This window comes from Apostichopus japonicus, chromosome 5, assembly GCF_037975245.1.
Source record: "Apostichopus japonicus isolate 1M-3 chromosome 5, ASM3797524v1, whole genome shotgun sequence".
NCBI classification, from domain to species: Eukaryota; Metazoa; Echinodermata; class Holothuroidea; order Aspidochirotida; family Stichopodidae; genus Apostichopus; species Apostichopus japonicus.
This window is the reverse complement of record NC_092565.1, coordinates 21,024,408-21,039,000: the sequence shown is the minus strand read 5'-3', so window position 1 is coordinate 21,039,000 and position 14,593 is coordinate 21,024,408. Positions and strand designations below refer to the sequence as shown.

At 35.5% G+C, this 14,593-nt stretch overlaps 1 protein-coding gene across 4 annotated transcripts in view; it reads left to right on the top strand.

Moving 5' to 3' along the window:
• Positions 1–14,002, top strand: part of LOC139968001 (ELMO domain-containing protein 3-like) — a 29,922-nt gene extending 15,920 nt beyond the window's left edge. For all 4 annotated transcript variants that reach the window (XM_071972269.1, XM_071972270.1, XM_071972267.1 and 1 more), the window contains 4 exons: positions 722–852; positions 5,637–5,713; positions 6,788–6,915; positions 8,002–14,002. In XM_071972269.1, coding sequence (XP_071828370.1) covers positions 722–852; positions 5,637–5,713; positions 6,788–6,915; positions 8,002–8,162 — 497 coding nt within the window. In that variant the 3' untranslated portion in view covers positions 8,163–14,002. The remainder of the gene's footprint in view (positions 1–721; positions 853–5,636; positions 5,714–6,787; positions 6,916–8,001) is intronic.
• The last annotated feature ends 591 nt before the right edge of the window (positions 14,003–14,593 follow it).

Here is a 14,593-nt window from a genome sequence, read left to right as displayed (position 1 = left end):
TGTTTAAAATTGCAAAGTTAAATGTACTCTCCAAAAGTTGCCAATTTACCATCTACATCACTTTTAGATATTATCTTTGTTATAATTATTGCTTCAAAGTTTAAATGTCAAACACATAGGGCAACAAAGGGATATAATCAAGCATCAATTGTCATTTGAAGAAAAAGTGTAACTACATTTTTAGGGTGTCGTTTGTGACATACAGGAATTGACTTTGCTGACCAGCTTCTTAATATATGAACACCACATGTTTAAACTATAAGTGGTGTGGAAAAGCAACCTGCACTGATGGAAATTACCCTTTGACAGTCTGTAACATATCAAAGTTTAGGTTATGCCTATAGCCATCCTTGCATAACAATTTGATATTTTCTTGTATTAATTGAACAGGCAAAAGAGAATAATTAGTCTGCAAACTTTGATATTTTTATGAATAAATATATTTGTAGTTCTTAGTCATCAAAATTACCCCCCCCCCCTCAAAGAAAAAAAGGAAAAGGAGAAAATGCATGACCTGCTTCCATATTATGATCAGTTTCCTATTTTTCGATAAATCTGGATTTGAGCATTCTTTTTATAGCTTTATAGCCGTTAGGGTTCAGATAAAAGTCAAAGTTGTATCCGAGATGACGTACCATAGATGACATATTTTACCACCCGTGGCGAGTGAGTCAGAATTGCTTCAAATCTTCTTTATTTTTACTTTGGTCGTCTCCTCCAGGTACTGATCCAGCTACAGATTTAAGGGCCTGTGGCTTTCTCGGTTTAATGACCTTGCTTCATTTTGTGATGGATTCTCAGAGGCTGCATGTTGTACGAGACATTTACAAGTTGTCTCTCAACGAAACTCAGGTATGTCAACAATCAAATAAACAAATCGGAAATGTTTTCTGTTTCCGGCAACTGGTTGAGGTTCATAACAATTATTACCGCCAACCCATTCATATGCCAATTCTCAACCCACAAGATTATCGCAAGTAACTTAGTGGAAAGTTTTGCACAAAAATGATTTTGCTAACGCCCCTCCTCCCCCCACTTCTTCCCATGCCCCAATCAGTGCACCCATCTGATAATTAGCTTACACCAGTTAGTGACGTTGACAATTTCTAACTATAGGGCAAGACCTATGTAAATATACACTAATGTCTCACAAGCATAGGAATACAGTTGAAAGAAACAGACACTCTGATGGTATATGGAAAAGTTGAGAATCCCCCTCCTTTGATCCCCTTCCCCCTGATCCCCTTCCCCCTTTCAATCCATCACACCAAGAATATATTTTCTACTTCTATATCAATTCTTTCTTCTTTTATTGCCAGTGGAAAAGTTAAAAATGTTTCCGATCTGATAAAATAATCTTAGCTATATGCAGACAATCCTGAAGCTGTGTATGATATGATCTTAGAGTGAAATTATTAGAGTGAACAGTATTTAACATACTGTTTAATTTTCGTTTATGTGTTTTCTAGACTTTTGATTCATTTGATTTCTCTGTCTTTTTTTAATATTTTTTATTTGTCTTAGGTTTTGTAAAGCGCCTCGAGGCCTTTTGGTATTTGGCGCTATATTAAGAACTTACTTATGATCATTATTATAAATTCAAGACTTAAATACCATTATGTTTATGGTGAAGCATGACAGAAAGTTTATCTTTTTCATCATATTAATCACTGTAGGTTGCATTTCTGTGTAAACATCTCCCTACTAGTAAATTTACAAATGAAAGCAAATGATAGAGTTTAGTTGATTGTATTAATATCACAACAGATGCTTGAACCAACCGAAAACCAAAGTTGATTTGAGACACAAGCATTAACACGTACAACACTTTGTGTTGACCTACAATACCATCTGCTGGCCTACAACATTTTATGCTAGCCTACAACCTTTTATGCTGGCCTACAATACTGTGCGCTGGCCTACAGTACTTTGTGCTGGCATACAGCACTTCACATCCGCCTTTGACACTTATTGCTGTCCTTCAACTCTTTGTACTGCCTACAACACTATGTGTTAGTCAACACTTTGTGTTTGCCTACAACCCTAAATATTAGCCTACAATACTTGTACTGGCCTACAACACTTTGCGCTGACCCACAACACTTTGTGTTAGTCAAGGTCAACACTTGGTTCTGGCTTACAACATCTTGTACTGGCCTACAACACTTTGTGCTGGCATACAATACTTTATGTTAGTCAAGGCCAACACTTTGTACTGGCTTACAACATCTTGTACTGGCCTACAACACTTTGTGCTGGCCTACAACACTTTATGTTAGCCAAGGCCAACACTTTGTACTGGCTTACAACATTTTGTCCTTGCCTACAACACTTTGCACTGGCCTACAACACACTTTGTGTTAGCCAACACTTTGTGTTTGCACTAAACGTTTGCCTACAACACTTTGTGCTGGCCCTTCAACTCTCTATCACTTTTGACAGTATATTTTGAGCCTCCAAGGCCTCTATTTTATATGCTAAGCCACACCAAGCTAATGTACAGAGACAGCTGATTGGTGTTGTAGCTTATAATTCATTTTATCTGGCTACCAAGCCTACCATAACAGATTTTTTTGTTGCATATCTCTTTTTCTTTTCTTCGAATAACACCCACGTTCCAACGTTTCAAATCCTGAAAGCTTTACAATTCTCAAAACTAATCCATAAATTTTCCCCTTCAAATGACTTTGCAGATTTTCATTGTTAGGGAATGAAAAAATGTAAAGATACATTGATAATTCTTTGAAATTATCTAAAATCATAGTCAACAACATATGGCCTTAAACTCATTACCGAATTGAATTCTTTCACTTGGATGGCCAAATATGTGTAGTGAATGAAAGTACCATTGACTTCTTACAATGAGACAAGCAGATGAAAGGGTGCGCATGAAACGTAATTAAGCATAGCTGGAAGATGATAATATATGGGAAAAACATGTTCTCATCACTTAACTGTCTGCATTACCTATAGCCCGGCTTCAATATTGTTTCTATTCATGTTGTTGTCGACCTATTTCGATTCACCTCCGATTTTAATTGGATCAAAATGTATTCCCCTGAGGAAATAGAAAATAAAATGAGATGGGAGGGGAAAAACATTTCAAAGGCAGAGTTTTTTTTTTATAAGCATCGTACGTTTCTTGTCGTGATCGGCGTAAATAACACATTGAAGAATAGATATGTTAACGGGACTTTACAAAACACTACTATTTCCTATGCATTAAAGTTAGAGTGCCTCCTCACATTTCAATACTTCCTCAGCTGCAGACTAAAGTGAAAACAGAGAGAGAGAACAAGTTCATGTTAGTCTGAAATTGACAGAGAACTACCATTATTCAGGCTTGAGCTTTTTCCGCGAATTCGCGGAATATCCGTGATTTCTTTTCTACCTCGGGGACAAAAACTATTATCCTAACACACTGTAGCATATGCAAACTGGAACCTATACCGCACTTTTTGCAAAGTTCCGTGATTTTTTTTTTACCCCAGGCTCATCCCTGATTATTACCAGCTCGTCGATCCCAACCATATTTAGTTTTAAATAGTCAAACTGTCTCTTTTCAACCTGTTTGACTTATTTAAATTTGAGTTAGCTCATTGTATCTTTCAATTCATGCATGAAACATCTATATTGTGAATAGGAAAAAATAGCTTCAATTGAAGCATTTTGATAAATACTTGGCTTTTGTTGGTAAATGTTTGGTTCCCTTTTGTTGTGTTCCTTTTGCATCTATTCATTCACCTCAAAGAAAGGAGAATGGATCAGTCACCATCATGTTACAAACCAGGGTTTCTCAATATGTGGTCCACTGGCCAATTTGGGCCCTGTGAAAGATTTCAACCTATCATGTTAAAACCAGGCAAGGGTTCTCAATATGTGGTCCACTGGACAAATTGGGCCTGTGAAAGATTTCAACCTATCATGTGAAAACCAGGCCGGGGTTCTCAATACGTGGTCCACTGGACAAATTGGGCCTGTGAAAGATTTTAACCCAGGCTGCGAATAACTTAGGTGCAAACCATGGGAACCAGACTCTGTTGACCCGTTCAAAACTTGCTGCTTTACAATAATCATAATAATAATCAGCAGTTATTTTAACAACGCTTAAGCGACCACAAATTGTGGGAAAAGCCCGAAAGGGCTTACGGATTACAACTTACAGGTGGGGTGGCTTCCAAGTCAACATTTTCAAATCAAATTTGGAATCTTTTCCATTTTAGAAAGTCATTTCAGAGAGGGAAATCATAGATTTCTCTTGGATGAAAAACCCACCTTACTGTGACCCGGCTGGGGATCGAACCCCGAACCTCCCGATTGCCAAGCCTCATTGCTTCGAATGCCACTGTCTTTATCTGCTCGAGTACAGCACCGGTTGATTACAGTGTTCCGGAAGGGAGTTCTGTAGACTTTCTGGTATATATACAAATTGGGAAACGAGGCTTGATTCATAATCATCCCCGAGGGGGCTTTGAAGCAACTTTGTTCACGGATGGCTGCACTACTGCGGTTTATATGCGGAATGTCGTGTCTTCACTTCTCTCAGAATAAGTGGTCACGTGCCGAGATGCACTCTCTCGTCCGTCGGATGCACAGGAAGTCACAGTTCTGGGAGCAGAGGAACGGCTGCAAAAATTACCGTCCCCCCTTCTAAAGTTTCGGAACATTAGATCGAAAGGAGCAAGTTTGATAATGAGTCTGTGCTCATCCATGATCATCATGTACTTGGCTTCCTAACCCTTCTGCAAGCCTCTTTTGTGCCTATAGTGAAAAAAAAAAACGAAAATGAATACAAAAAAGAAAGAGTTAACAAAGAACTCAAAGGTAGTGATGAAGACCCACTTTCTGGATAAATGGAAAAAAAATTTGACACTGAACAGAGAAAACCCAGATCCTAAAGATAATAACCAGATGCGCAAGCATTTTGTCAAGACACAAATGATGTTTTGATCAGATTGCCTCTTAGAGCTATAAAAAGTAAAGATTAGCACATTTTTGAGTGTTTCTATCACATGAATAATATTTTATTGCTTTGTTAAGATAAAGATACAAAAAAAAGAGACTTTCTTCTTTACAAATCTGCAAGCCCTGAATGTGTATGTATGCATTTATGACACTTGTCCATTCATGAACTGCGATATCAAAAGAAAAAATACAGAAATGTTTGGCAGAATGGTCTAATACTACAATTCTTTCAACTCACAGAGGAGGAGGAGTTGAATGGGTTCATTATAGCTTGAAAATTGAAATGAAGAAAAAGAAACACTATCAATTTTGGTTGCCATGGTCAAATCAATTTTATATATAAATGTGTATGTTAAGTGTATGTTAAAAACACATAAGTGACTTGTGGTTGCTACCTGCATTTACTGCGGATGAATCTCGGCTAACTTGAAATTTGTTAAGTACAATACCCAAAATGGGAAATACGCTCTAGCAGCAAAATGGGATGAATTTCTAAAGTGACAAATCGTGAAATTTTTACGGCTCGGAGTGAGTCGAGACCATCAATGTAATTGACAATGATAAAAGATGGTAATCTAAAAGTTTTTGCTTTTTGACAAATGTGTTGTAGTTTAAGGAAACTAATGCAGCCTGAATTTGTGCCATAAAAGTCTGTTTTATGTCTCTCGTAGAATTTCCCTTTCGCTGTCATGTCCATTAACATCACCAGAATCGCCATCATTATGCTGAGAGAGGAGGTTCTTTCGAGGTACAGTTGCCACCTATATCTTTAATATCTTATCTGGCTCAGCCTGTTTAGATTATATACTTTAGTGTAAGATTAAATGAAAGGATACAGCATGCCGGTGATTCTCATGTGAAGAGACATCTTTCCCTTTTATTTGCCCTTTTTTGAAAGGGTGACTTTTAGACAGAATTTTCGACTTAATATGTCATCATATATTAATGAACAAGAAGAAAATAGATTCAGCGCTAGTAATGTTTCCATAAACTATGCCGATTTTTCAAGACATTTGACCTTCAAAAAAAATTCTGGAATGCTCTTTAAAGGTTTTTAAGCTCCTCAAAGGCAGGCCTTTAGGTTGATATTAATCCATTATTTTATCATTTTAATAATGCAATCAAAAAGATGTTCTTTTAACTTCATAAACACAACAAGAGCCATATACTTGTCAAAGTTGTAAACACGTGGTAAACATCTTGCATCTGGAGGACTGACCTTATGAGTGTTTGTTAGACTAAGCAGTTCAGTCACTTTAATTGACAACCTCAGATGTTTAAAGGGTAATTCCCCCTTCCCCCCTCCTCACCAAAAAAAAAATAGATGTGGTATATAAATAGAACCTGGACTGATAACAGACTACTTTATATCAAAATTAATTTTGAGCCTCAATTCACCCTTTCTTTTTAGTCGATTTGTCCTGGTATTTATGTTGAATATTTAATAATTTTAATTTCTAATTGAAAGTGATTTAATATACAACTAAACTGAAGTCATATATCCATATATATATATATATATATATATATATATATATATATATATATATATATATATATATATATATATATATATATATATATATATATATATATATATATATATATATATATATATATATATACATGTTTTCCTTTATAGAATACACATGTTCAAATTTGGATGTAAAATTTTTAAGAAAAAGATAAAGCCTAAATTTTTTATTTTATTATGACATCATGCTTGTTTGTTTCAAGAATAGCATATGTGTCTCTTTTGTGAGTCCTTATGAAGATGATGCCTTTATTATTTATTTATTTATCTCTTCTTCATACTTTTCAGAGAGTGCAATAGCAGAAAACAAGTGTTTGCGGTGCTCAATGATTTTTATGCTAGCGTATTCTATCACATGTATACAATATGGAAGCAACAACACAAGACCATCAGTGATTCTGGTTTGGTATTGAAAGGTAAGTAGCAAATTAGAACCTAGTATAGATCTCCAATCTATAATTAACAATATAGTAACCGTGTAGTAACCGTACGGTAACCATGGAGTAACCATATAGTAACTAAATGAAACCTAGTATAGGTCTCCAATGTATAATTAACAATATAGTAACCGTGTAGTAACCGTATGGTTACCATGGAGTAACCATAAAGTAACTAAATAAAACTAGTGAAGATCTCCGATCCATAATCGACCATATAAGTAACTGTCAAGTAATGTATAGTGACCGTAGGAAACAGAGCAATAACTGAAAAATAACCGTAAGGTAACAATTTTTATAGAAGTAAAGTGTTTAATTGAAGTTTCACTACTCTATGGCGATCATCAGACAACCGTTGCTAAACCGTATTCAAAGCCGCACTTAAGTCTTCATCGCACAGGTACATGGTTTGTTACCACGACAACACTGTGAGATTAGTTCGGTTTTCTGGTTTATTTTGTTATGGCCTTTTCGAGCGTTATAAGGCAAGCTCCTCTTCCAATCAGTTTTAAGTTTGTGTGTTATTTGTGACTTCTATGATTTCCCTGTGTATTGAACGGATGATTCCCTTTCAGTTTAGCAGCTCCGTCTCTTTCTCCTGGTTAGTTTTTTTCTAGTTCAATAATCAAAATCAGTTTAAAGCTACAGAAATGTGTTAACTTTTGAAGACCTGTTCTTTTTCACTATACTGACTGCTTTGCTGAACAAAACTGGGTTTGTCCCAACAGATGAGTCTGAAAGAAAATTTCTAGCCTGAAGTAACCGTAAATAAGTGTTCCTCCATCTGACATTCTCAGACTGGAGGTTTTGGTTTGCTGATGAAATATTTAACAATCTCAAACAACATCAGGTGACTCTGGGAAAGCCACAGTAAATAGTTCAAACTTATCCCCAGGTATCGTGGCTATGACTGCAGAAAGAGTACTATAACATTATCCCCAGCTATGTTGAAACACTAAAATGAGATGTTTCGTCCAATTGTTTGCATGGATTTTGTGTCTAGCGATGAGAACAATAGATATGCTTGTCGTCCCTTAATCCTCTTTCTTGTTTGAAACTTTTCAGATGTGGAAACGTCGGCCAGGAGAAGACCACGTATTTTGTTGAGGAATTTTGAAAACTATTTGTCTTCAAAGAGCCAATGTGAAGAGAAAGCTGTGACAGGTAATGGGGAAGGGGAGTTAGGCTTTGCTGGTGTACATGAACTGGAACAGGATGGAGACTGAAGCAACAGCAGGAGAGGGAGTTTCCCTGGAAATGGGTTGACCTCTGACCTTACATACATAGGTGCTACATGAAATAAGTGGATAAGTCAGGGGGGGCAATTTCATTTCACCCTCAAAAGATCAAAAAGGAAAGAAAAAAAGTGATCGTTGTGTAACCAATGTATAAGTGTTGTATGTATGTATGCATAATTATGTGATATTTTAAATGCTATGAATGTATTAGTTCTCCAGTGTAATGTACAAAATTCATGGAAATTGTTTTTTGATATGACGGTGGAAATTAAGTTAATCGCATGCAATGCACAGTGAGTGCGAATATTGTTATTATTTACAACACATGTGGGCAACTTGCGGCTCATATGCAGTCTGTGTTCACACACGGAAAATTCCCATTATATTTGTTCATTCGTTTTTAATCAACTGAAATAATGTACCTGTATACACTGAACAATATGCCATATGAGCTTCTAATGTATGAGTCAAAAACCACCAAATCCATTTACTGGGTAAATTTTCTGGCCATACACAGTGTATACTAATTCTTAATGCTTGCAAACTCAAGTCAGAAAGGAATGGTGCTCGAGAAGAACACATTGGTAAAATGTATCCCACGATCTGCATTCCAAACTGGGTGAGTGTTTCCACTATCTTCCTCGTTGTTAACAAAATTATGTTTGCAGCTAATTTGAAGTGCCAAAAACTATCACCCCCTTCCCCAGCCCCCTCCCGCCACAGTAAGACCTGAGTGTTGATATTTGCTGTTGAAAGTAAGAAACATTTTACCAGGCTTTCTTTAAATCTACTAATGTTCGACATTGAGAACGTTGTGGATATCGTGTCTTATACTTAAGACTTGTTGTCTTATTCAAGTCAGTCTGAAAGTGCAATTGAAAGGGAGCCAAATACATCAGATAAACCTAGGTCAAACCCCCTCAGCGAACCCTTTTACATCCTTGGTTTATCTAGTGCGAACCGACTGATAACGACAAAGTCGATTTGACGAGAGAAGAACAAATTCTTTGTTTGTCTTTCCTTACCGGATGTCTCTTTATCGAAGGAAATGAAAATTGTCATTTTGTTGCTGATGATCAGAGATAATTTAAAGATATGCAATTTATTGAGAAGTAACAGTGAATTCATGATAACGAGTAATTTGTAGAGATAACCTAATGTAAGTCTGCTCGGCTGATGATGGGATTGACAGTTTGTAGACTCTAAAGATGTGGAAGTGATGAAGAGAAGATGGGGAGAGGAGGGAAGGAGGAATTTTGTGAGTGTATTTTGAAAACCCAGAAAAAAAATGCATGAAGATATTAAAAAAAAAAAGCAATAGAAACATATAACTAGCAGTCAAATTTTCCTTGTTTCTTGGACGATTACAAAATATCCAGACTAAAATTCTGCCTTAAAAAGTCATCTTTTAAATTTTACATGACAATTACATGACTGCAAGCAATTGTGATGAATACACTGCCAGTTTAATAGTAATCACCTTTCAGCATTTGCCAAAGTGCACAAACAGATGTCCATGCATCTGGCCGGGCACTGCAAGACTAAAACACAATCCAACTGTCATTAAACGTGGAAAAAATGTGGATATATATATATATATATATAGCATATATATATAGCATATATATATATATATATATCATATATAGCAAATGTAACCTATCATAGGGTAATCATTTTGCATGTAACCAACAACAGCGTGGGTCAGCGAAACAGGAAACATGTGTTGCGTAATTGTGAGTGCTCATCGGTCGTTCAGTGTGTGGTCGTCCAGTGGATTGTGTTCCTTCGGGCAAGTGTTTGGCTCAATGAGCAAAGACCAAGCAGTAGTTTTCACCTTTTGTCAAATCTCAATTCATTAGTAACCGCCACCTTGATCCTCTTACTATAGTGCATTTATTGCACTTGTATCGTATTTATTATTGACTTTATTTAAATTTCAAATGTAAATGCATTCCTATTAATATTTTATTGTCGGAGAAGATCACCATATGATCTCAGCAAGTAATATTGCTGTGAGGGGGGGGGTGGGGAGGGGCATCAAAGGGGTGGGGCTGATGGGATGAGAGGAGTGGGTTGGGTACGACAATCACTTCTTTGTATACTATTGATTACTTACAGCTAGTTTTCTGCCAGCACTTGAAAAAGTCCATCAAAAGTGTAACTTTCTACTGCAGAAGTAGGCAAGGAAGCAGGGTAGGGTTGGCCCAACCTCACCCCATGCCATACTTTCTTTGCTACAGTATTAGCATAACCCAGAAAAGGTTAATAGCTATCAAATCAGTTAAAATTGAATTTGGAAAATCATTGTCTTCTCTCAGTCCATACTGAATTCTTGTCTTGAGAAATTGTTTACATATTTGTAATCCCTCTTTCGTTATTCTCAAAATTTATCTAAAAAAATCACTACCGCCACTTACTTCGAGAGAACAAAAATAAAAATGGTAACTTATTTTGCAATTGGGGAAACGATCAAGCTACATTCCATAGTGCTGTAAATTGTCTATGCAAAGAATACTAATTGTAGTTTGAATTTTGTGGAGACTATAGTTGGAATAGAAATGATTTCTTGTAAGTGTCATACATTTATTCCTCCATTTGGTATAAAAGCATAGTATTATTCGTAAAATTTCATCCTGACCTGGGTATCCAATAAGATTCAGTTTCTACATTAACATAAACACCTTTATATAACTTAAACATTTGAATGGCTTAAATAGTCATAGAAATAATTGGCTCACTTTTCAAAAGGCATTTAAACTATAGCTTTCTGCCACAAATGGATAAATGAGCCGCAAAAATAAATTGCTTCTCGGCTGCATTGGTTTCATTGTGACCGACAATTGATGACGCTTGTAAGATGGCTATGCTCTTTTAAGTCGCACAGATGCATTCCACTGTAGTGTAAAGGCTTAAAAGCCGACGAATGTGAAGCAGGACAACGTTCTTGACGTTTCGTTGACATTTGGATGTTTTTTCCCCATTTTTTTAATCTCTATGAAGGGTCAAAAAGCGGGCAAATAATATAAAGTACCTTGTGATAATTGTGTGATTGTTCAGCTACGCATCAGTGTAAGACGACAAAAATAAAAAAATGGGTTTAATTTAAAACTCTTAATATTGGCATAGTTTGGGATGTGTTTCATGATTGGATGCACATTGTAGCCGTACAGAAAATGTTTTCAGTACTTAACTCCAGGTTCTATAAGACTTTGATAGAAAGAAAAGAAAACAAAAAGGTCATATTTTGGTTATCAGGCGATGCTTATAATCAACTGATTGAACATTCTTGTTTTGCTGTGGGCGATGGGGATTGGGGGCGGGGCGGGGGGAGGGATGGTATGGTGGATAGGGCATTAACATTTGACTCTTAACATTTTTACAATATTCATTATTAGTCACAAAACACCTTGTTGAATATCCACTATGTATCATAAAAAGTATGTTGCATTTACCGTTACCTTAATTGTGCTGAATATTAAAGAAATGCAATTAATTCATATCAAACCTTGAAGTTTTTTTTTTGTAAAACAGATGTCACTTTTATTAAACTTATTTTATACCAATTTTTAAAGAAATTATTATTGATATAGCGTTCGCAAACAAGGTTACATCTTTTTAGTTTCATTTTCCACCGGTTTCCTGTCTCTAGCCTTGCATCTAATTATTACATTGCTAGGAATACTCTACATTAATGGTGTTGTGTTGAGGAGCAATTTTATTGACACACACACCCAGAAAAAAAATGATCTCAGTTGATTATTTTTCTGGGAATTTTTATTTTAATATGGTCAAGTTATTTCTTGTTAAATTGAATTAATAATAAATGGCCACTTGGTTTGTATTCATAGTAACACCTAACATGGTGATCGTGTGTATTTATGTTGACCTTTAATGGGGCAATAGTTTATTTTCTTTAGCTCAGCTTACAGTTTTTATTTCTTTTAGTTAAATAGGAGCTGATAATTTACATAAATGAAAGCAATCACCGTAAATCCAAAAAATCCTGAAGTGGTTATGTTTCTGGGAATATTTAGTCATTACTATGTCTCCTTAAAAGTCGATGAATTAGTAATGGCCGATTGGGTTCTATTAATAGTAAGAACCGAAATGGGTGATGATTGTTGCACTGATTTTGACCTTAGGGCAACAATTCTCTTTGCTCCGCTTACAGATTTTTGTCTAGTAAAAGTAAGAGCTAATATTTACATATTTTACATCTATCGTTAAACTTGTCCCTCTCATTTTTTTTTCTTTCTCTCTTCTCACCTTGATCCTTCCTAATCGGTCATTTTAAGTTTCAGTCAAGCAAACAGAAATGAAGAAAGATTAAAGCTCTTTATCTGGTAATGAGTGTAATTGCTAACATGGGTGTAAGAGATGATCTTGATTTTTCTGTCCCTGTAGAATAATGTTAATGTTGATACCCGAACCTCTCTCGGTCACTTTTGAGATGCTTCGTTTGTAGTGCTGAAACAACAACGCTATAGATAAGCACTGGGTAGGTGAGTGTTTTGAATTGAATGGTGAGAATTTAGGATATCATTGGAAGTAATATGAGTGGTTGCTGTGAAGAACAGTGAAAACTGCAAGTAAAGGGCATTGTGTAAATGAACTTTCAAATAAGTAAAGTAAGAAATAAATATTTTTTGACGTCATAATGGAACATTACATGGGCACCCGTGGGTAAATAATTGGGTAACATTACGGTTATTTTGGGACAAAACATGGTGCGAATGACCGGAAATGAGGTGGGCTGGAGGACAGGATGGACCAAACGATACTCCTGTGTAAAGTATTTTTGTCTTTGAATGTTTCCTTTTCCAATCATTAAGCCACACACTGGGGGGGGGTACGGGTGAGGGGGGTTAAATGATTGAAAAAAAGTAGCACTGGTTATATTCCCAAACAGTCAGTGTTTTTGTGATCGGTTTGTAAATTAAATTACTGCTGCATAAATGTATTATATCTATTAGCTTTTTAGCTATTACTAGTTGTATTGTGCTGTTAATGTGTTTGATTATGTCATAATGTAATGTTGATGGTAAAAACAAAATTGCTTTGTTGATGTTGTTTTCATTTGTAAAGTAGTCTGTGATTTATGGTAGCTTTTCGCTGGAGGTCTTTGGTAAAATGAAATCTGAGTTGAAGGAATAAATATATATATATATTTATATATATATATATGTATTCAGATTTTAATAAGGTTAGACAATTTTGGGAATTTTTAATTAAGATTTTTCTGATCCTAAGTGGGTTTTAGGAATTTTTTTACCTCTTGCTAGATTCATACTCAGATTTTGGACAAAAATCAAAGGATTTTGGTCAAAATGATGCACTTGGTATTTCAATTAAGAAAATTTTGTTTCCCTTTTTTAACGGTGACCCTACCTACTTTTCACAAAACTATAAATTCCACTCAATTTATAATGTTGAAATCAGTATCTCCTTTGCCTGCTAAGTGGTTAATATTTTTTTTTGTTCTCACAAAATTATGAGCTCTCTTCCTGTTGTATTCGGATACTCTGACTAAATGATTATATTCAATTATCACTAACCTTGATAAAACGTACATCTTTTCTTACTTATCCAGCCCATATATTTATATGTGTAGTATATATTATTTATATATATATATCATTACCCAGTTTCCTTTGGAATTCCACTATATAGAAAATTATGTTTGGTTTAGTGTTTTGTTTTTTTGTTTTTTTTAGTTTCTTTTGTAATATTCAATATTTCCTGCTGATGCAAAAGTACATTAAAATCCCTTTGTGTTTGTTTTAACTAGCCTATATTGTCATAAGTCATTTTCCTTTGACCCACTTCCATTCGTGGTACGTTTAATTTATTAAGTGTCCTTGTTTATATATGTTATAAACCATTAAAATCAAGCTTATGTCATCAAAGCCGAAAAAAAAAAAATAACGTTTCATCTTTTTATTTAGTTCTGTCAAAGCAATGTGTCTGCTACGTTAACTAATTCAGGGACAATTATAGTGTATTAGTTACTTCCTATCATTAGTAATGGTAATATCTCAAAGAATAAAATTAGAAATAGAACACTGGTTCGTATTACAATATGTCGTGTGGTAGTACAACATGATATAGGTATCTGTCAGTATACATGTGTTGTATCTAAACCTGCATGCGTTCTCAAAGTGAGTACGTATCAGGTCATCGCTTCTCGGCCTTTTGGCTAATATCATGTGTAGTATATGTTCCCTTTCGAGGGGAATGGTGATGCACACCCGACGATGATCACACAGTCACAGTCTCGATGCAAGGGGACTGGGGTTGAGAGCGGATCAGTCGTTTGGTTTTCGTGCCCAGGTTCTTTCCTGGGCAACTTTTCCTTAAAAAAAGTATCAGGTCATAGTGATAGGAGATCAAGGTTATTGAATACTCCACCCACATCC